The 21,434-nt window shown below is 42.7% G+C and overlaps 1 protein-coding gene across 2 annotated transcripts in view; it reads left to right on the top strand.

Annotated features, from left to right (window-relative positions):
• The window catches only part of Slc22a23 (solute carrier family 22 member 23), a 161,533-nt gene that overhangs the window by 27,954 nt on the left and 112,145 nt on the right, over positions 1–21,434 (top strand). For both annotated transcript variants that reach the window (XM_031359170.1, XM_031359171.1), the window contains exons 2-3: positions 11,325–11,428; positions 17,052–17,206. In XM_031359170.1, coding sequence (XP_031215030.1) covers positions 11,325–11,428; positions 17,052–17,206 — 259 coding nt within the window. The remainder of the gene's footprint in view (positions 1–11,324; positions 11,429–17,051; positions 17,207–21,434) is intronic.

Below are 21,434 nucleotides of genomic sequence, written 5' to 3'. Positions count from 1 at the left end.
TAATTTATGAAATACGTTTGTCTTTGTTTGTTTGTTTGTTTGTTTGTTTTGTGTTTTGGTTTTTGGTTTTTTGTTTGTTTGGTTTTGGTTTTTTTTTTTTTGTTTTTTTTTTTTTTTTTTTTTTTTTTTTTTGAGACATGGTTTTTCTGTAAAAAAAACCTGGGTGCCCTGGAACTCACTCTGTAGACCAGGCTGGCCTTGAACTCAGAAATCTGCCTGCCTCTGCCTCCCAAGTGCTGGGATTAAAGGCATGCACCACCACTGCCTGGTAATACATTTGTCTTTTAAAGAGGAACTCTTTATTTTTAAAAAGAAAAATTCCATGCACCTATCTCTCTATCAATTTTAATAATAAAACAATAATGTCTTTCCCTGGGGGCATGCTACTCATAGTAAACAACAGAGTACAACATTTCAAAACTATGCTCTGGCATAAATTTTGCATACTATCATATATTATTTAAATAAAGTATGTTTGAAGAAATCTTGAAGAAACAAAGGAGTAAGGATATAAACACTGTGGCTCAGCAAACACACCACGCATGAGGAGCCTTCTGGGAGCAGGAGTCCTCCAGGGCAATGCCCCTCCTCCCTCCTCTGTCCAAGTCCTTGGCTTAATGAGTAAGCATGGAGAAATAAGACAAAATGGTGCCTCACACCTGTAATACAGAAGACTGGCAAGGCTGCAGCTAGAGGCCTGGGTGGGCCACATGTGGAAACCCAGTCTCAAAAAGGAAAAGACATTTTTGCATTAGTTACTTTTCTACCTGCTGTGACAAAATACAGATAAGAAGCAATGCAAGGGAGGAAGAATTTATTGATGTTCATGTTTGAGGCTGTGGTCTGTCAAGGCAGGAGCATAGAGTGGTCATACAGTATCCACAGTTAGGAAGTAGAGAGAAAGAGAGATGCATATGATGCTAAGCTCACAGTCTCTGGTTTTTTATTTTCCAGTCTGGGACCCCACGGACACATGGGATGGTGCCACCCACATTCCTTCCTCAGTTAAAAGTTTCCAGAAACAGCCACAAAGACATCCAAACTTGAGTTTTGATGATGATGCTACAAAGATCAAATAGTGAACTATTTTCTCCTTGTGAGCATGGAGGGGATGCTGTCATCTGTACTGGGGCCCACACTGCTATTGTAACACATATGCACGTATAGTTAACATATAGGTGAAGACCGGCTTGTCTGCTAACAGAACTATTTACAAAAGTAGGTGCAGAATTGTACTGTGCCCATAGGCTATCGTTTTCCAGCTCCTGAGCTAGTAAAAAGGACTTGTAAACAGGCAATTACAGTATAATTCAATCATCTGGGTCTTTATCGTGAATGCAGAATGTTCTAGGAGCACTGAGAAGGGGACCTTGATCTAGCCTGGGAGAGAGACCTTCAGCTGAGATGATTGCCCTGATGGGAATGTGGAACTGTATTCATTTCTGCATTTGCAATCCATGACTCTTTCTCTTAGTCTTCTGCTTACAAGGGTGCCATCAGCTCACTGACAGAAAAACACATAAGCAGTGAGGAAGGTCTGGCATACTGTGACGGAATATGGTGAGCATAGGTTTTGATTGGAGGGGCCATTTTATGGTGCTGAGAAGGGAACCCAGAGTCTAGCACACTGAAAAGCATTCTGCCACTGAGCCACGCCCTAGTCCTTGGTGGGGACAGATATCATTCTTTCAAGTAGATGCTGAGCCAGACATGTCTGGGGCAGACAGGGCGGAGTGGTACACAGAAGAGCAATTCCATGAAGGGTCCTGAGGCTTTAGGGAGCTATGAGGTCCTAACAGGAGCTGGAGTTCAGGCTTGAGACAGGTGATCTGGTGCGTGAGCTACAGAGAGAACTTCAGGGAGCTGTGCTTCACCAAGCCTTCTCCTAAAGTCCTCAGCATAGCTGACCAGTCTGAGGGTGTTCTGATCTCAATCAGAAGTTTCTCACACTTGGCTCTTTTCCTGAATGTGTAGGCGTGCTTAAATATTGGTGTGACAGACCAGGTTTGTTCATCACTGTGTCACACTAGGAGAGGCTCTCTGAGCTATTCAGGACACAAGTTGGAGTTTCTCAAGTGGCAGTGTTTGTTACTTGGGATAAATTAGTGTGCATCTCTTGATTTTTGCCGAGAATGTGGAGGGTGTCTTGACACTCAAAGCTTTGTGGAGTTGAGCTCTTCCTTCCCCTCATTCTCATGTCTCTTATACCATTAACTCTTAATTCCTTTCCTTTTTTACAGGTGATGGTCATTAATGAAGTACACAATTGCAGATCAGGGCAAGATTTCTCAAAGTTTGGTTAATAGAAGCATTGCTTATTAGCAGTTTCTGCTGCCTTGTGGATATCTGTTGAACTTCCCCCAAATGACATAGAGGTTTCTATAAAGAGAATAAGACTCTTCCACAGTATAGAACTCTGCTTAGGGCTACCACGTAGTGCTCCTTTTTAAAGACAAGGAAAGGAGTAAGCGACTCCATGTATCATTTTTCCAGAAATAATCCCACATCAGCTGGTCATTCCACAGAGGTGATGATCTTGTTTCCCTGTAAACCTTGCTGGTGAAAAATGATCCAGTTTGGTAAAAATGCAGGAAGCCTCAGCTTTGGTCAATGGAGCATCATAGTTTGCCCTTCTGTGCCAGAGAGCTACTGGAAAAGCAGGGAAGCCAGGCCCAAGAACACTGTTTAGGAAAGGAGATGAAGTGTTGCCTGGGGTCGGAGGAATTGAAAACAAATCACACTGTTAGCCATGAAAATGGGGCCATGGGATGTTTTAAGACCCCTAAGTAGCTTTAATGCTGTGGCTTTGGTGTGGATTTCCTGCAAGAAAACAAAAACAACAATGCAAACAAACAAAGAAAGACAGGAGTGCAGAGTTTCCAGGAGGGGTTCATTCTCCCTTAAGCCCAAAACAGCTTGCAAGTCATTTTTCTACAGTTTCTTCTAACAAGCTCTAGTTAGTTTTTTTTTTTGTTGTTTGTTTGTTTGTTTGCTTGTTTAATTTTTTTTGTTTTACTTACAGTAAGGGTAAAGGGGGAAATAGAGATGAAGAGCAATTGTAACAGCAATTAACAAAAACCAGAGACAAAACTTTAAAGAAAAAAAAAAATTCCCCAGAGTACCTGGCAAGGATGTTGATGATGTCATTTAAGGAAGCTCACAAGCACGCCAACTCTAATTGGCACTTGTGTTGGCTACTGTTGACAACAGGCCTCCTGAAACTGGAGCATGAGCTTAGAGGCGAGAATGCAGAGAGAGTCTGAGGTTTTTCAAATGAGACAGTATATCTTGAATCTTGATGAAGTCTTTTAAGAAAAAAAGACTCCATATCCTACTAGAATAGAAATACTAAAAATGGTGGCCTTGGCTGCCTCTGCATGGAGAGGCTAATTGTAGCTCACACACTCCTACAGTCTGGCTTGTGAAGCCTGTTTCTCTTGTCCATATGTGACTCATCTTTGCATGTGTATGTGTGCTTCTATTGTGTGCACGTATGTATATGTGGGTATGTTCTTACAATTCCTATCGTTTCTAGCTTAAAAGCAGCATAAAGCACCTCCACAGTGGATAACACACTGGTTCCTGGGAGGCTACAAAATGCTATTTTGGAGAGAAAAAGCAATGACCCCATATTTCCTGCAACCCAGTTGGGGATTTTGTTTTATGTAAATCACTAGAATTTGAAGCCATATTGTCTTCTTTGTAGCATTGCCCTGAAATATTTCCTTCTATCTCTGATGACTCTGCTCAGGCATGAAGCAGGCAGCTGATATAGTGGCTGGCAAAACCCAGTGGTCCACTGATGGCAACAAGCTTATATGAGGGACTCCACCCTAAGAGATCTTAGGGGCAACTTATAGTCATTTAAACAACCCAGAAACCCAGAAAACAAAACCCACAGAGTAAACTTCATGGCTTGACTTCAGGCTATAAAATTTATTGCAAGCTGCTTGTTTTAAAAGCAAAAAAAAAAATTAATTCATCTTCTTTGTATGAACGTTTTGCCTGAATGTATCTCTGTGTACCTTGTATGTATGTGGTGCATGTGGAGGCCGGAAGAGGATATCAGAGCCCCTGGAAGTAGAGATTGCAGATTATTGTGACTGCCATGTGGGTGTTGGGAATTGAACCTGGGTCCTCTAAAACAGCTGCCAGTGCTCTTAGCAGCTGAGGTGTCTTCCCAGCTCCCTACCCATGCATCTTGAGCCAAGGTCTCACTTGTTGCCCTGGCTGGCCCGGAACTCACAGAGATCCATTTCCTGTGCCTCCCACATGTAGGCATTAAAGGCAGACACCACCATGCCCTGCTGCAAAGCTTCTTTTTATAATATTTGTTTGCTTTGAAACAGCAGTGTGATGAGTTACCCCAGGCTGGCCTTGAACTCTTAGGTTCATAATAACTGTCTTTCAGACATTGGGTAGCCGAGACTTCAGGCATGTTCCACCATACCCAACTCTGTTTAAAAAAAAAAACTCTTGTAAACATATTATTTGTTCATTTACTGGTTGACTAGCATAGGGTCTCATGTATCCTGAGCTGCTCTTAAACTCCATGTGTAGATGAAGATGACCTTGAACTTCTGATTCTGCTGACCTCACCTGAAATGACAGACATGCCTCACCACACTGAGTTTTCTGCCGTGAGGGGAGAGAGCCTAGAACTTGGTGCATGCTAGGCAAACACTCTACCGACAAAATTATATCCCCAGTGTCTGATTTTTTAGATTGCATGAAAATTCATATCTCCTAAAAGGTGAAAGGAATATACATTCTCTTATTTTTTTTAATGAGCTTTGTCTTGCCTTCTTACCCTTATCACCATGTTACAGTTGACAGTTAATCGTAATAAGTTTAGGGACTACAAGAATAGCATGAACTGGAAAATAAAACTCAGTTTCCATTGTAGTCTCATAACCTTTTTTTTTTCTTAAAATCGTGTGTGTGTGTGTGTGTGTGTGTGTGTGTGTGTGTGTGTGTGTGAGTTCATGAGCAACAGCAGGCATTTGGAGAGTCAGTCCTCTTTCTACCCTGTAAGCTCTGGGAATCAGCTTCAGACAGTTAGGCTTGGGAGTAGCCCTACCCCCCACCCCACCCCGACCCCCAGCCTTGCTCTGCCTGCCATCTCACGGCCCTATTCGGGGCTTCATGTTTCAGGGAATGCCTCATTTTCCCTGTGAACACCAGCTTTTGTCCTCATGTCTTTGCATGGTGACACTGTAATCCATAATGATAGTTTTTGCTAGTCGTTGGTTTTTGAAAGCAGAATTTTCAGTGGCCACGAGTTTCCCTGTGACCTTTTCTCAGGAACTCGTGTCTTATACTTTACAACTGGTGAGGTCACTGCATAGGGAAACTCTGTGGGCATCTCTGAAAATTTCCATGGGAAAAATGTTACCCAAAGTGAGGTTTGCTGGGCCAAAGGGTAGATGCTACTTAACATAATGAGCTTTATATTGTTAAATTTCTTCCAGAAAAAGGATTCATGCTCCCACGCCTTGTACAAATCTGTACCTCTTTGTCACTCTTGAGATGAAAACATCTCTAGAAAGTATATATATATATATATATATGATTTTTCACTAACAGGATTGAATGTTTCCTGGGTATTTTCTAACTCATTTATATTCCATATTTTGTAAATTGTCTGGGTGTTCACACACATGTTAGTCTGTATGCTAAAAAATAAAACAAGAAAATAAATGATATTATAAGACATGTGGGTATAGTTTTATAAATGTAGGTATCTATAATTTTATTTATGATATTTTTTGGTGTACAAAAATTTTAACTAATTAAAGTTAGTAATGTAGTAACAACAAAAAATATCTATTAGTCTTTGAAAAAAGATTATATATTTCTACTTTATGTGTATGAGTGTTAGTCTGCATGTATGTATGAATATATGTATGTGCTTGTGTGTATACCATGCATGTCTGGTGCCTATAGATGTCAGAATCCTCTGAAATAGAAGTTACAGACTATTATGGGCTTCCATGTAGGTGCTGGGAACTGAACCCAGGTCCTCTGCAAGAGCAGCCAGTGCTTGTACCCACTGAGTCATCACTCCAGCTCCATCCTCTCCTTTCTTTAGGTAATTTTCTCCCATTAATTTTTAACACAGATATTCAATCTCCACAATCAGATAAGTAACTTATCCTCTTCCAACTTTGCAAAGATTCCTCTTATAAATCTTATTAGGGAATTCCTCATTACTGAAAATTGTTTTCTCTATGTCCCATTTTCCATCTTCTTTTTTTTTTATTAGATACTTTCTTTATTTACATTTCAAGTGATATCTCCTCTCCTGGTTACCCCTACGAAAAAATATCAAAAACAAAAACAAAAAACAAACCCTGTTTCTTCCCCCTTCCCCCAGCTCACCAACCCACCCTCTTCCACTTCCTGGCCCTGGCATTCCCCTATACTAGGGTATAAACCTTCACAGGACCAAGGGCCTCTCCTCCCATTGATGACCGACTAGGCCATCCTCTGCTATACATATGCTGCTGGAGCCATAAGTCCCACCGTGTGTACTCTTTGGTTGATGATTTAGTCCCTGGGAGCTCTGAGGGTGCTAGTAGTTCATATCGATGTTTGTCCTAAAGGGCTGCAAACCCTTCAGCTCCTTGGGTCCTTTCTCTAGCTCCTTCATTGGGGACCAGTCTAATGGATGGTTGTGAGTCTCTACTTCTGTATTAGTTGGGCACTGTCAGAGCCTCTCAGGAGACAGCTATGTCATCTTCTTTAGACATGCAGTTAGTTTCCTTATGATAATTCTCCACTCTAACAAGTCAAGAAATTTGATTATTGCCTTAAAATGATATAACTCCTATTTCTTGTAGTCTATCCATAAAATCTATAGGTACAAAAGTGACCTACCATGTTTTCCCTGTCTCTTAAGTTTTTTAATTAACTTTTTTGAACAGAACACATAGCTAACATATAGAATGAGGTGTGTGAAATCATTTGTCTTGCCCTTAAGTCTGAGGCCAGAGGTCCCTGTGGTATTTGCAGGATGCTTCTGAGGTTAGTGGCAGAGAAGGTAAGAGAGAGATGGTGGAATGGACTGTGGCTTGAAGCTTTTATGACCCTGTTAAACCTGCTGATGGGGTATTAACTTGCTTCATTAGAAGGCCGTTCCCATTGTTCTCTAGGGAATGGATTTCCAGGAGGTAGAGTTAATGCCAGGCTGTATCTCTGCTGCAGAGTGAGAGTTTCACCCCCATCTTTCTTGGGAACATTTTTTTCAAGGACTTTCGATCAAGGAAGGGGAGCAATTTACAAATATCAGACATTGCTGTAGGTATTGCAAGAGACAGTGTTTAAATGTAGGGCAACGGTGCCCTAGGACAGTTATAGGCTGGAGCTCCAGAAAGATTCTCAGCACAGCACTTTATACCCAGCCTATCCAGTATTTCAGTTGGAAGTCTAGAAATTAGGAAGTCACTGTCCTAGCTTCTGGCTCCAGACTCATACTCTTTATAAAGCCACCATCAGAGCTGTAGGCGCCAAGATTAGATTCCCACTAGATCTGTCCAGCAGAGCAGAATTCTCCCTGAAGCACTCCAACAACTAGTTCTCTTTTAGGTCAAGTCAGTCCAGAGATCAGAACTAGATAGCATGGAAAGTTATCTGTTGTGTGCCCCTGATTAGCAGACCCTAAATCACATTTCAAACATTTGTACAGTCCCAGAAGTAGTGTTTTTAGCCTGCAGCACATACTGCAGGAATGTCCATCCGGAGGAGGTTCCTGCTGTCTTGTGTGTCCAGTGAGCATCTCTCTCACCCCTAGAAATTAGGATGGCTATAGCTGTAGTTAGCATGGGTAGGTAAATATTCAGCATATTTGACAGGTTCCCCGTGTTCTGCTAGCATTGGTGATTGATTGATGGAGGAGAAATAATCCAGATCGGTAAGTCTTGGTCTTAGACTTTTTACAAACATTGCTCCAGTAAGATTTTTTTTTTCTGATGAAGTGTTTAAATCCTAATGACTCAGTTTAACTTCCTATCTAACTAATCGGCATAATCTTATCTATAGCAATGAGAACAAATTTGAGAGCCCGGGGATGGTGAAGCTTCCTCATACTTCTGAAATTCTTTGGTGGATTTTTTTACAAGATAACAGATTGTGCGGGCACACTTCATGTGCCCAGTACATTTTTTTGGTAGAAGTTAAACACGGGAGCCAACTTCGTAGATTTCCCTCATTCCCACCCCAACTCCCACCCCTCCACCCCTCCCCTAAAGCTCAGTGGAATGTGCCCCCAGGATGGTAAGGGTGTTGGTGTAGGTGGATCCCAGCATGAGTAAACCTTATCTTGCTAAACTTGATGGGTGCTCCTAGGCGCTGTGCTTGTTAACTCAAGATATGTATCCAGCTGAGGAAGCTGTAGGGCACAGGTGGCTGCCTTGCCCTGGATTCTCTGGTCGACCACTCCAGGGTGGGTGATTCCCAACAGAGGCTGAGCTCATTGATGCCAACCAGGCTTCCTCTCCTATCACCAGCAGGTCAATAGGGAGTTCAATCTCCCTGTGTGTTCTGATAATTTTCCACTCTGGCATTGTTAATTGATAGGGGTCACTTTGAGGTGACTACTGAACAACTTATTAGGCCGCAACTAAATTGGGTCTGGCTGCCCCGGGCTGGGTGTAGCAATTGCTCAGGTGACTGAGTTGGCAAAGTTGCAGGCTATTTTCTCCACTTCCATGGATGTTTTGATTAAAGTCTCCTGTCTCCCAACCATCTAATATAAGTGTAATGTGCTCTTTTGCATCATTTAACCTTGAGTAAACTCATCAATGGGGAGTCTTGGTAGAAATGTGAAAGGAGTTTTCAAAAAGTAGGGTGAATGAAAAGAGACGGCAGCTGGTGTACTTCTGCCAGGCAGCAACCTGGTCAGGCCAGCTTAGTGCTTGCCAAGAGTATGCCAGGCTGACGTCTACACAGGTGCAGTGTAGCTGGGGGATGAGCCAGCAAGGTGCTGCCTCGCTCAGAGTGTTTACATGTGGGTGGGAAAACAGTGCACACACATTCCTATGACAAAGCTGTAACATGTTTTAAGACCAAGTCTGCCCTTCTGGCCTTAGAAAAGTATTTATTACCAAATGTTTCTTCTAGAAACATCAGTGCATGTTGGCTTCCCAGGCTGTCTCCAAGAAACTACTCTAGCTGTCTTGGAGCTTCAGATTTCACTTACAAGTGGACAAAGGTGTAGTCAGCCATGATGTCTGTGTTTCCTGTGGGATGTTAGTTAGCTCCTTCCTGTTCTTAGGATTGAAGTCTGGGGTGGTGAAGCTCATGGGTTGGCTCCACTGTGGCTTGGTAAGGCAGGGTAGGATCTTATGGAGGTTCTCATGGCTCAGGCTCACCTGGACAGCTTGTCAACCCCCCCATTTCGGAGCCTTCCTGCAGGAGTTTTTACTCAGAGCATTGGGAATGGGGCTTCCCAAATCTACACTTCCTGCTTGTTCCCAGGCTTTGGAACACCTATGGTTCTGTAGCATTTTGAGAACTCCTTTAAGGAATTCCCATCTCTAAAAACACACTCCAAGCAGCCAATAGCTCTCTCCCCAGACACATGAGTACAATCTAGACAACAAGCCCCAAACCATCCTTCTTGGCCTTTGTGCAGCGTGTGCTTGATCTTCTTGCCTTCCTTCCTAAGTTTTGATACAGACCATCTGGAGCTAGCTCAGTAGACGAAGGCATAAGTTACTCTAAGTCTGGATCCTGCCGCCATGGAGTATGGGTGAGCAAGTATCCCAAGGGGGGACCAGAATCCTTGACATTACATTTTAGGTTCCCTATAGGCAGAAGCTCAAAGCTAGAGACAACTAAGAAGACAGCATCTAGTTCCAGTTTCGGCCCCATACCTTCCACCCATAACTCTCGCCCTTGCTGGCTGCTACTAGCACACTGTTTTGTTATACAATTTCCTAAATTTCCCCAAGGTGGGACATATCTCCAGCTGGGATCTGTATCCCACCACCCTTGTACTCCTTTATCTGGGCTCAAAAGCTCCAAGCTGTAGCACCAGCCAGAAGGGCTTCTCTGCCACTGAGGATGGATGGCAACACAAAACAGCAAGGATGGGAGGTACAGTCTGCACTGCACCAACCAGTCACCCTTCCTCCTTTGGTTGCCTCTCTGACCTAGAGGTAAACTGTGTGTGTGTGTGTGTGTGTGTGTGTGTGTGCTCATGCATGCGAGCCTCAGACTTTGGCAAATAGGAAAGATAATAATTAAAGATCTCTTTCTCTCCCTCCTTCCCTCCCTCTCTTCATCCCTCCCTCTATCTTTTTCTCTCTCTTCCTTTGTGTGTACATGTGAACGATGTGTATGCATGAAAGTGTGTCTGTGAGTGGGTAAACGTACATGCTGTAACACATGTGAAAGTCAAGATGAAAGCTTCAAGTGCCAGCTCTCACCTTCTCTCTTGTTTGAGACAGTCTCTTTGTTGCTCACCACTATGTATGCCCGTTTAGCTGGTTCACAAGCTTCTAGAGATTCCATTGTCTCCATCTCCCATCTCACTATAGGGGCTCTGAACATTATCATACCCAGCTTTATGTCAGTTTTGGAGATTGAAATTCAAGTCCTCAACATTTATATAACAAAATACTTTATGAACTAAGCCGTCTCCCTAGCCCTGAGGATCATTTTAGTTTTTCCTATTAAACAGTGAAACTTAACTGCAAAAATAGACTAAGTCTAAGACTCCCATAGTGTAGTTAGCTGTGTAATTTGTGTAAATACAATTTACAAGGAGGGAAAAGAAAGAGAATATATAAAGCTCATACTCCAGCATTTACTATTAACTCCCCCCCCCCTTTTTTCCCTGAGACTAGAGTTTAGAGGGTATAAGGGGGTGGAAATGCAAGTCTTGCCTTTCATTTCTTTGTGTTGTTATAGCACCTCATAAGAAATTGCTTGGGCCTTCCCATCACCTGGATTGCAGCAACTCTGTGAAATGTGAAGGGCTCTGGTCACCAGGATATCACCTGTCTCTTTGGCTATTCTCCTCTCCCTCAGTTTCCTGTGGTGGTTGGGCAGAAGGTGTACACATCCCCCAGATTTCATGCATCGCTTCTTGCAGACATAGATAACCTGTTTAAATTAAAGAACCACATTTCATTTTGTGGACAAATTAGAGTTCCCATTGGATTTTCAGCAGCTCACAATGATACTCTTCATGACACATGTGATATGGCCCCAATGACAGTGCCAAGACCCTTGTAGGTTATCATGTTGTCCTTGTCATTGAGTGCAACTAGTTCTGTGACTGCGTCTCTCTGATTTATCTTCTGTTTGCCCCTCTCTAGTGGGATCTTGTGTGTGATAATGCCTGGAAAGTCCATATCGCTAAGTTCTCCTTACTGGTTGGATTAATCTTTGGCTACCTAATAACTGGATGCATTGCTGACTGGTGAGTACCAACACACCTGACACATGGACTTTGGAAGGCACAGCACACCTTTGCTAGCCAAGGAGGAGTGGTCAGGGTTAGCTCCGGGTCATTGTGCCTTTGCTTTGTTTGCCATTGATGCCAGGATAGAAGCTGACACTTGGAGAATGCAGTCAAAAAGGAATTGACCAGTCCACATCCATGACAGACCTGTGGAAAGGACTATTTAAATGCATTCAAGACTAGCCTGCAGCCCCATTGAATTATGAGAATTTATGCTTCGTTGGGAGGAACTTGAGCATGGAGATGAACAGTGGGGCACCGAGTGGATGCACAAAATACATTTAAAAATGGAGAGCTGGGTGAAGTGGCATGAGCCTGTACTCTCTGCTACTGGGGACAGGCAGAGGATTACTTGAGTGAGGCCAGCCTGAGCAACATACTTGCTGCTTGTCCAGAGGACCCACAGATGAGTGTGCAGGCAAAACACTTATAAGCATATGAATAAACAGATAATTTTTTTAAAGGAGCTGATGGCTTACTGATCACTGTGTACCAGAAAGTATCAGATATTCCCATGCATTAAAGTAACTGGTCCTCACAACACACCTATACATAGGTGCTGTCATGATCTTGTTTATTGCTAAAAAACTAGAGCCCAGGAATATAAGTCAATTTTCAGGTCCACTCAGCTATAAGCTGTAGTCAGGACCACACCACATGGCCCAGAACTGCTTCTCTGACAGCATACCACAGCACTTTTATTTAAAGCATTGTATGGTCACAAGGACACTGTGGTGCTGGTTCCAAGAGGGGAGACAGTTGGATAATGTCAGGAATTGGACTGCTGAAGGACACAGATGTAGGATGTGGGATGACTGTTTCCTATTCTACTCTTTTCATAAGAATCTTTGTGTGTGTGTGTGTGTGTGTGTGTGTGTGTGTGTGTGTGTGTGTGTGTGAATCATCATGTCTTGGGCCTGTTGACATAGGAATGTCAGGAATGCCAACGGACAAACTCGTGTGTGTGTGTGTGTGTGTGTGTGTGTGTGTGTTTTCCTGGTGCCTTCTATATACTGGTTAGCTGAGAAAGCTAGCTAAGGCAGTGAGAATATTGCAGAAAATTCTCAGACCACTTTAAGGAGTGGAAATTTCCTTCCTCAAACTAGTGTCTATTTGTGTGAGCATGCAGTGTGATTTCCTGTGAGCCCAGAATTTGCTAAGTCACCATTTCCAGGGCTTCCTATGGACACATTCCTTGTGTTCAGCAATGAAACTGTCAGTGGTCTCTGTAGGCCTGTGCCAGGAGCGGTCTAGTTTTTGAAGGTGGGGATAAAGATGGGGAAAGTAAGGTTTTATTTAACCAAATGCTTGGGTTGCTAGCTTTTCAGCATCAACTCTATTAATCTGGTGGGCACTGCTACCCAGTGAATGTCACTGACAGAAATTAGACATGGATACCAGTATACATGGCCCTCCTTTCTGAGAAATGCAGACTTGATGGTATTCCTGGTTCTGCAAGTGATTTACTACAATAGCAAGTGCTGAGTTTTATTAAAGAATTGATCCATGGAGGTGTAAGCTGTGTCCGGGTCTTTCTGGCATATGTATACCCAGCAACCTCACTGATTGCACTCCAGGCCTAAGTCTGGGGACAAAAAGATTAAAGAGTTTGGATCTTGCTCAGTGAGACCATAGTCTGATGACACAAACCCAGTTCTCTGCAGTGGCTTTCTGAGGGCTGGGCAAACCGGCAAAGGCGCCCCAGGGAGTCATCACAGATGCTTGAGCATAGCTTTCGGAGAGTTTGTGTGGCCTTCCATTTCAGACAAGTTTTGTGTTTTTCACACCTTTCCTACATTTTAGGGGGGGGGGGCATATCTTACTCTCTGCTTAAGCCTTACCTTAAAAGAAATCACCCCATTTAAAATGGGAACTTTGTTTCTCACAGCAGGGTCAGTTTCAGGGCTGCCTGATGAAGCTGAGGGAGGCATAGGTTAAGCTTTCTAAAATTGCAGCCACCGTGTATAGGCATTTAAGCAGTAGGCTGCTTTTCTTAAAGAGTTTTGGAGTTGCTGGGATGGCTCAGTGGGTAAGAGCACTTGCTCCATAAGTGTGAGGATCTGAGTTTGAGTCCCCAGCACCTGTGTAAAAAGCTGGGCATGGTCACATGCACCTAATCCCAGAGCTATTGAGACAGAGGCAGGAGGATATGGGAGGGAGACTTGCTAGCTTCTGGCCTGTTCCCAGGTTAAGTGAGTATACTGACTAGATTTATATCAACTTGACACAAGCTAGAGTCTTCAGAGAGGGAGGAACCTCAACTGAAAGAATGTCTCTTATAAGATCAGAGTATAGGCAGGCTTGTAGGGTATTTTCTTAGTAAGTGATTGATGGGGGAGGATCCCTGGGCTGGTGGCCCTGGGTCCTATAAGAAAGGAGGTTGGGCAAGCCATGAGGAGTTAGCCAGTAAGCAGCACCCCTCCATGGCCTCTGCATCAACTCCTCTCTCCAGGTCGCTGCCCTGCTTGAGTTCCTATCCTGACTTCCTTCCATGATGAACTGTAATGTGAAAGCATAAGCTGAATAAACCCTGCCTGACCCAAGTTTCTTAGGTCATGCTGTTTCATCACAGCAATAGAAACCCTGACTAAGACAGTGAGTGACCTTGTTCTGAGAACATGTTAGTTCAGCCAGCTGAGAGACTCTCAGGACAGGGCTCTATTGAGGAATTGCCTGTGTTTATGACAGCAATAATAGGCTGGATGAAAGTATAGCTGGGGGGATAGGGATACAAACTGAAGATTTGCAGGGAGGAGGGAACACTTCAGGCATTTGTCTCTGCAACACTGCAAGAGGCATCTGCCAGGTCCCCTCTACACAGAGCCTCTCTCTCCCACAGGAGCATGGTGGCCTGTGCCCTCCCCCATCCCGGCTGATAGGAACTTCACAGTGGATATTGTCCTGTAGGTTCTTTGCCAGCTTGCCCCATCTTCCATAAACAATCCCTGAATTTCAATCTCTCCAGTCACTTTATTGGAATGGGATTTCTGTTTGGAGACTCAGTATCAGTTCCCTGTGACTGGTGTCAGTCACTACTACACGCTTGGTAGCTTCAACACAAATTAATCATCTTACAGTTAACAATCCCAACATGGGTGTCACTGGGATTAAAAACAGGAAATCACCAGGGAAGACCTCCTTCCCAGAGACTGGAGGGAACAGCCATTTATTTGTCTTTCCTAGTTCCTAGCAGCCACCTGTTTTCTGGGTTCCTCCGTCTTCCAAACCAGTAAAATCAAGTTCTTTTCATGTTGCCCTTCTTGGAAAGTCAGCTCATTTGAGGTGATCCCATTTTCAGAGTCCCTTATGCCCTGAAACAGCAAAAAAATAAAAGTAAAAAATAAAAGATAGATTCTGAGAATTGAATTCAGATAGGGATACCTTTGAAGATCCTAAAAGATAAAGGCTTCAGCTGTCCCCCACCTCTGATCCCACTCCGGGGAACCAGCTCCCATGAGACTTGTAATTCACTTGTAGTGAACAATCAATCGCTGAGTGGCTGGCACATTCCCACACTTGACACAAATCCCATAGACACAAATGGGCCCAGTGGAGAAAGCTTGGGCTTTCCCAAGATCACACAGCTCAGAAATGATGTGGTAGGAGCCTAGATGCAGAACCAAGGTGTTTCTGACTTCAGAAATCACGAGTGTCCCTCAGGCCCCATTGATTGGCAGGTGTAATGATTTACTGGTTTAAGAGATCAGGGAGGAATATGCTTAGAATGTTTTGTTTTGTTTGTTTGTTCATTTAACAAAATTTAAAACCAAAAAAAAAAAAAAAAAAAAAAAAAAAAAAAACAAAAAAAACCAATCAAGCATCTTTTCTAAGACAAAAACAGAACAGGAAAAAGCATGTTTGAAAATTAGGGAGAAGTGGGCTGATAGCATACTCCTTGAAATCAGAAGGCTTGGGGAAGTTGGAGGTAGGAGCATTGCCAGTTTGAGGTCAACCTGGGCTATACCGAGAGTTCTAGGTTAGCCAGACTAGGCTGCACAGAAAGATGATATCAAACAGCAGCAAGAAGTGCAGGAGGAGGCTGAAAAGCAAATCGCTTAGCTTGGGGCTTCAGGCTGGCTTGTTGTGCCTGCCCCCATGTTTTCTTAAAATATGTTACTTTGTATTTATATCATAGTTTAAATGTTATATTTTATACATTTACATTTTATATTTAAAACTATTACATATATTACTGTCATATATTTATATATTTTTACATGTGTTTTATTTTATATTACATGTTACATAAATTAAAATTATAGGAGATGAGGCAGAGCAAGGCCTTGCATTATCTTAAAAATGAGTTTTAAGTGGGAGATCATTCACACACACACACACACACACACACACACACACACACACACACACACACATATAAAGCCTGCTCTTTAACGAGCACAATTCAATGGCTTTTGAATGTGTTTACAGAGTTAGATCCTTTGTCCACCCTGAGTTTAAAGAATTTCCATCATCTTTGTGGAGACTGAGAAAATGTTCTCATAAACACTCTCTATTCTCACCTAGCCCTGGGAAGCAACCATTCCACCGGCTATTTCTTTGCCCTGCCCCCTCCCTGGTTTACTGTATGCCAATGCCTTGTCATAAATGTCTAGGACAACTAAAGGCATTTATCTAAGCTATGTGGTGTTTAGGGCACCAGGCCAGCATTTCCTTGCTTCTCTCTTCCCCCAGCCTCTCCATGAACTATCCTTTAGCCCACACCAGATGTGTTAAATATTAATTTGTTTGCTGCAGCTCGCCATAGTTTTACCTGTAATAAGCAGAGAAAGTAGATGGTTAGATGGGGACTAGAGAACTCGTGACTTTTCAATTTCCATGGACTGCCCCATCTGCCCTCTGACTGCCCCCAAGTACATTGTCCCCTAGTGGCCACTGATCATGCGCCAGTCAGTCCTGTGTGTGGCTTGTGAACTCAGTCTACCACTCCCCTTTCCTGCAGGGTCTACAGTGAGTCACCAGGGGGTTTATTTATGGTTCAAAGTGTCTAGGCTTAATGTGTGATCCCTGTGGTCCCTTTAGAATTACATGTTGTCAGGTAGCTGAAGCAGATTGCAGCTGGCCCAACCTGGGACCTATAGTCTGCTGGTGAGACAAGATTCCTCCCTAAGGTAACCACTGGAGAATAGGCCTCCATGTCTATGTTTACTTTTGGGCCAGTTCCAAAGGTTGGCACTTTCTCAAGCCATTTTATGCTGGGTGTGTCAAGGTTTGTGTTTGGGGAGTTATTATTGATTTTATTCTCTTCCCTTGAGGTATCCCTGTTTATACACAGAGATGGACTCAGCATCAGCAATCAGGGCCACATCCTAATTCTCTCTCCTAGTAGCTGTCTGAGCTCTGCTGTTAGTCTCAGACGAGGATGTGGGCTTAACATCCCACAAGAGGCCTCTATCCTAAGGGCATAAGGCATGACCTAGTGACATGGGTATAAGTAGTATGAAGACATTTAGCCCATACTCCTTCAACATGTATAGAGTGTTCACTGGAGGCGGGGTCTCAGCTCTTACCATTGCCCTCCCGTTTAACACGGATGCCTGATTTCTCCCCTCTTCACATGCAGGGTTGGCCGGCGGCCTGTGCTACTGTTTTCCACCATCTTCATCCTCATCTTTGGACTGACTGTGGCACTGTCAGTGAATGTGACAATGTTCAGCACACTCAGGTTCTTTGAAGGATTTTGCCTGGCTGGAATCATCCTCACTTTGTATGCATTACGTAAGTAGGAACTGCCACGACTAGTCCCTACAAAAGGTCAGCCCAAGAGTTGCTGCCTGAGAGGAGCTGGGCAGGAACTGCGAGTGCTAGTTTTGGGGTGGTAGCACTTGGGAAACACACACTCTTGATGCCTTTGTGATTACAGAGAAACTCCCAGCGTGGGCTCAGTGCCCGGCATCAAGGAGAATGGAAGTTTGCGTAATGGTTTGGAGATTGGGGATCAGCTCAGGCTGGCATGGGGGCTGCTGATTTCTCTGGAAGTTTCTGTGTTGGCATTCTGTGCACTTGGTAATATACCATTGGGTTCCCCAGTCCTGCGTCCAGCAGAGCATCCTGAAGAATTATCTCTATGGACTGCAGTAGGCATACTTTGGACTCATTGAGATCTTTTCTTCTACTTTAAGACCATACAAAATGCACAATTTTAACCTTCTTTTGGGCATGACCATGGTGCTCTACGTTTGAATCGTCAGTCTTAGTACTAGAACATTAAGTGGCAAGACTTGCTAACATTCGTTCTTTTGAAATAGCACAGAGAAAGCATTCAGAGGACCTGCCATATTTGTTTCCGGTATGATCTCCTCTGTCAAATATGGGGTGGCTTTTACTTGTATCCCGTTCTCTGGAAGACAACCACATACCCACACAGCAGGAGAATCTGTAGATGTTTTAGTTGCTAGTTTTGTGTTCCCCACCCCACCCTTACCACTGCCTGTGGAAAGGCCTGTTGGATCAGGAGGCAGATAAAGGTCTGGCTTTCCTAGTCTTTGGTAACAGGGAGGAGTTAGGTCTAGATTAGGTAGTGATTTCTAGAGTAATAAAATTTGAGTCGTTCCAGTTCTCTTCAATTTGTATGTTAAAGACTTCTTTAGATAACCTAAATTTCCATCCCTCTCTAAATGGATTTGCTTCTGTCTCCTAGGTAGTGAATTGCAAAACCTGGCTATCTGCACACTGTTCTGAAAAGAGCCAGATAGTAAAAATTTTAGGTGGTGCAGGACATGGGGGTCTCTATTGTAGCTACTTAGCTCTGCCACTGTAACACGAAAGTCGTCATACACATACATACATAAATGAATCACTGTAGCCGTGTTAGTCTACAACTCTATTCACTGAATCATTAAAGCAGACTGTGGATCATATTGGTCCAGTAGTCCAGAACCTTCCCAGTGCTAATGGAAGCCACTCTGACAATACAAGCTTCAAGTCTTATCCTCTTTCTTTTCATCCTAATGCCTTTAGTTTAATTTCCTCTTTGTACACTTTTCTGATTTTAGTAATTATCTTATTGTATATGTTTGTATAAACAGCCTGCTATTTTTTTTTTGACGTAGAATGAGCTATTAAGAACAATTATGTTTGTGGCTGGAAAGATGGCCCTGTGGTTAATAGCTTTTACTGTTCTTCCAGAGGACTGGGGTATGGTTTTGATTTCTTATGTAGCTGGCCAAGAGGGTAGGCTGCTTGTTTCAAGAAATGGTACTGCCCAGTCAGTGGTGTCACATGCCTTTAATCCCAGCACTTGGGAGACAGAGGCAGGCAGATCTCTGAGTGGATTTTGAGGCCAGGCTAGTCTACAGAGCGAGTTCCAGGTCAACCAGAACTACACAGAGAAATGCTGTCTTGAAAAACAGAAAAACAACCAACAACAGAAATACTGCTGACTTGTGGGTATTTTCTGGTTTCTTCTGCTTTAGATTTTGTTCTAAGGTACACTGTGGTTAAATGTTCTACCCTTCATACTTTTGCTTTCTTCAAGTTGCCAACGGGATGAGTGGTTGTGTAATTAAGTCATAAAATGGAGATTACTGGCAACTTCTTGAAGTCCTTGGACAGCAGCAAAGTGTGCACTATCTAAAGAAAAGGTCAGGTCTGAGCAGGACCACAGGAGTGGTGGGGGTCCCTGCCTCTGAGACCATTGTGAGGTGAAACACACAGGCTATATCGGAGGTTGGCTTTTCCTTTTTTTAACTCATGAATGTGAGTGTGTTTGCATTCACACATACCCACTCACACATGGTGAACACTAGATTTAGTTGTAAGAGACACAGACAAAAAGTGCAAATCACATCTCCTGTCTCTCTATGAAAGTCATGCTGTCTTATCAAGGACTAAAGAGTTGCTTACATAAGCAGATTCAACTGATTACAGCATGTCTCTCCTTCCCAGCTAAGGCCATAATGTCACAGGCCAGGTGATCCAGTACTGCTTAAGATGTGTCTGTCTCCCAAGCAAGCCTCTGCATACTGTGGCACCCACTGCTAGCCCCAGCTCCTCAGGAAGCTGAAGTAGGAGACTAGCTTGTGACCAGGGGTTTAAAGCCAGTAGGAACAGCATAATGGGGCATGTCTCTTTAAAAACAAAACCATAACAAAAGAAAACAAACAAACAAAGCAAAAGTTAAAAAAAACAAGTCAAGATCATTACCTTGTTTTATTTTTTAAGATGATTTAATGTTGGATATAGTAGGATTTTGTTGTTGTTGGTTTAGGTTTTTGCTTGCTTGCTTGTTTTTGCAGTGCTAGAGATAGGATCCAGGGCCTTGAATCTTTTAGCGAAAGTGCTACTACCAAACTACATTTCTGGTCCATTTTTAAAAACACTTTCCTCAATTTATTTATTTTTGTGTTGTTAAAATGCCTTTTATTTCTCTCCTTTCTTCCTCCTTTCCCTTCTTTTCTTCTCCCTCCAAACCTTTAGATTCTCTCCTTGCTTTCTTTTAAATATGTGTGTGTATGTATGTATGTGTGTGTGTGGGTGGGTGGATATGTATTTACATATATATTTTCTCATATAATCTGTCCAATCTATATAATGTTACTTGTATGCATGTTTTCAGGATGTACCATTTGATCATATTATCATAGGTATCTTTTTTTAGTTTCTCTGGTCATTAAATCCACACCTTTACCATCACTACCTTTCCCTTCCCATAATTCTGCTTTTTTTGATTTGTAACAAAAGATGGTACCTTTTGCAAGCAGAGATCTTCCCTGGAGATAGACATGTAAATGTAACTATGTAACTTTTTTTTTAAACTAACAATGAATAATTTTCTTGAGAAATTTTCTCAAGAAGGTTCTCATTATAATAACCCTCCTCGATTCCTAAACAGCCCAAACGACTAGATGAATTTTACATATACAAAGAGTAATGCAAAATTATAAAATGCCTAAAGTTACTGATGACATTGCAAAATTAAACCCCAAGTCTTGACTTAACTGCTAAATAGAGTAGAAAAAAATTTAAGGACTGCTCTAGGTGGAGAGTTGTGGTTTTTTTTCCCTGACATGACACTGATGAGTTTAAACTCTCAAGGAAATACTGAATGATTCTAATCCATAAGGGCAGGATGATTCTTACTATACTATCTGTCTTTATACTTATATATTCTTCTGAAGTCCTGCATTGTTATATTTTCTGTATTTGTCTGTGTTGCTGAAATTGTAGGGACTTATTTCAGTCAACAGGATTGCTAGGTATTGGCACTACACTGTTTTGTTTTGTCCTTGCTTTTTACTTGAGTGATTGCACCAAATGGCTCCAAGTTGTGAGCAGCAGACACGTGGAATGAAGAGAATGGATCTTGTTGAGCTATGGAATGAAGAGAATGGAGATCGCCTGTTGGACAAGCAGTTGACTGCATCTTAGAGTGCAAACATTTGCCTTGCCTCTGGTTGGCAAGTTCCATGAGAATATGTATTCGCTGGTTCTTTTTATTCCCCTATTCTCATCTATCTCTAATACGTGGGTCTTTCTGTAGCAGATTCTTCTGTCCTGTAAACGTGGCTCTGTATGGGCCAGCTCTACTGACAGGGCATTTTTTTTTTTTTTTTTTTTTTTTTTTTTTTTTTTTTTTTTACCAAGCATATGTGTCAAAGTTTACCATAAGCCTTTGACAAACCATTTTATTTTAACTGGACTTTCCCCCCCTTGGGTGAGAAAGCTTATATAAGCATGAAGACTTGTTTTCAAATCCCTAACACCCGTATGAAGAGTTGGAAGAGGGGCTCAGAGCTTAAGAGGGCGTATTGCTCTTGCAGAGACTGGAATCTAGGCTCCAGAACCCACGTGGCACCCCACAACTGTATGAAAATCCACTCTCAACAAATCGAAAATTGCTTTCCAGCCTCCACAGGCACTGGATACACATGTGGTATACACATATACAGTCAACTAGTCATACATACAAAAAAAAAAAAATCTTTCAAAAGTTGGGCATGGTTGC

The sequence above is a fragment of the Mastomys coucha genome, unplaced genomic scaffold (assembly GCF_008632895.1).
Source record: "Mastomys coucha isolate ucsf_1 unplaced genomic scaffold, UCSF_Mcou_1 pScaffold7, whole genome shotgun sequence".
NCBI classification, from domain to species: Eukaryota; Metazoa; Chordata; class Mammalia; order Rodentia; family Muridae; genus Mastomys; species Mastomys coucha.
Note: the sequence above shows the minus strand (reverse complement) of the source record. Positions and strands in the feature narration are given on the sequence as shown.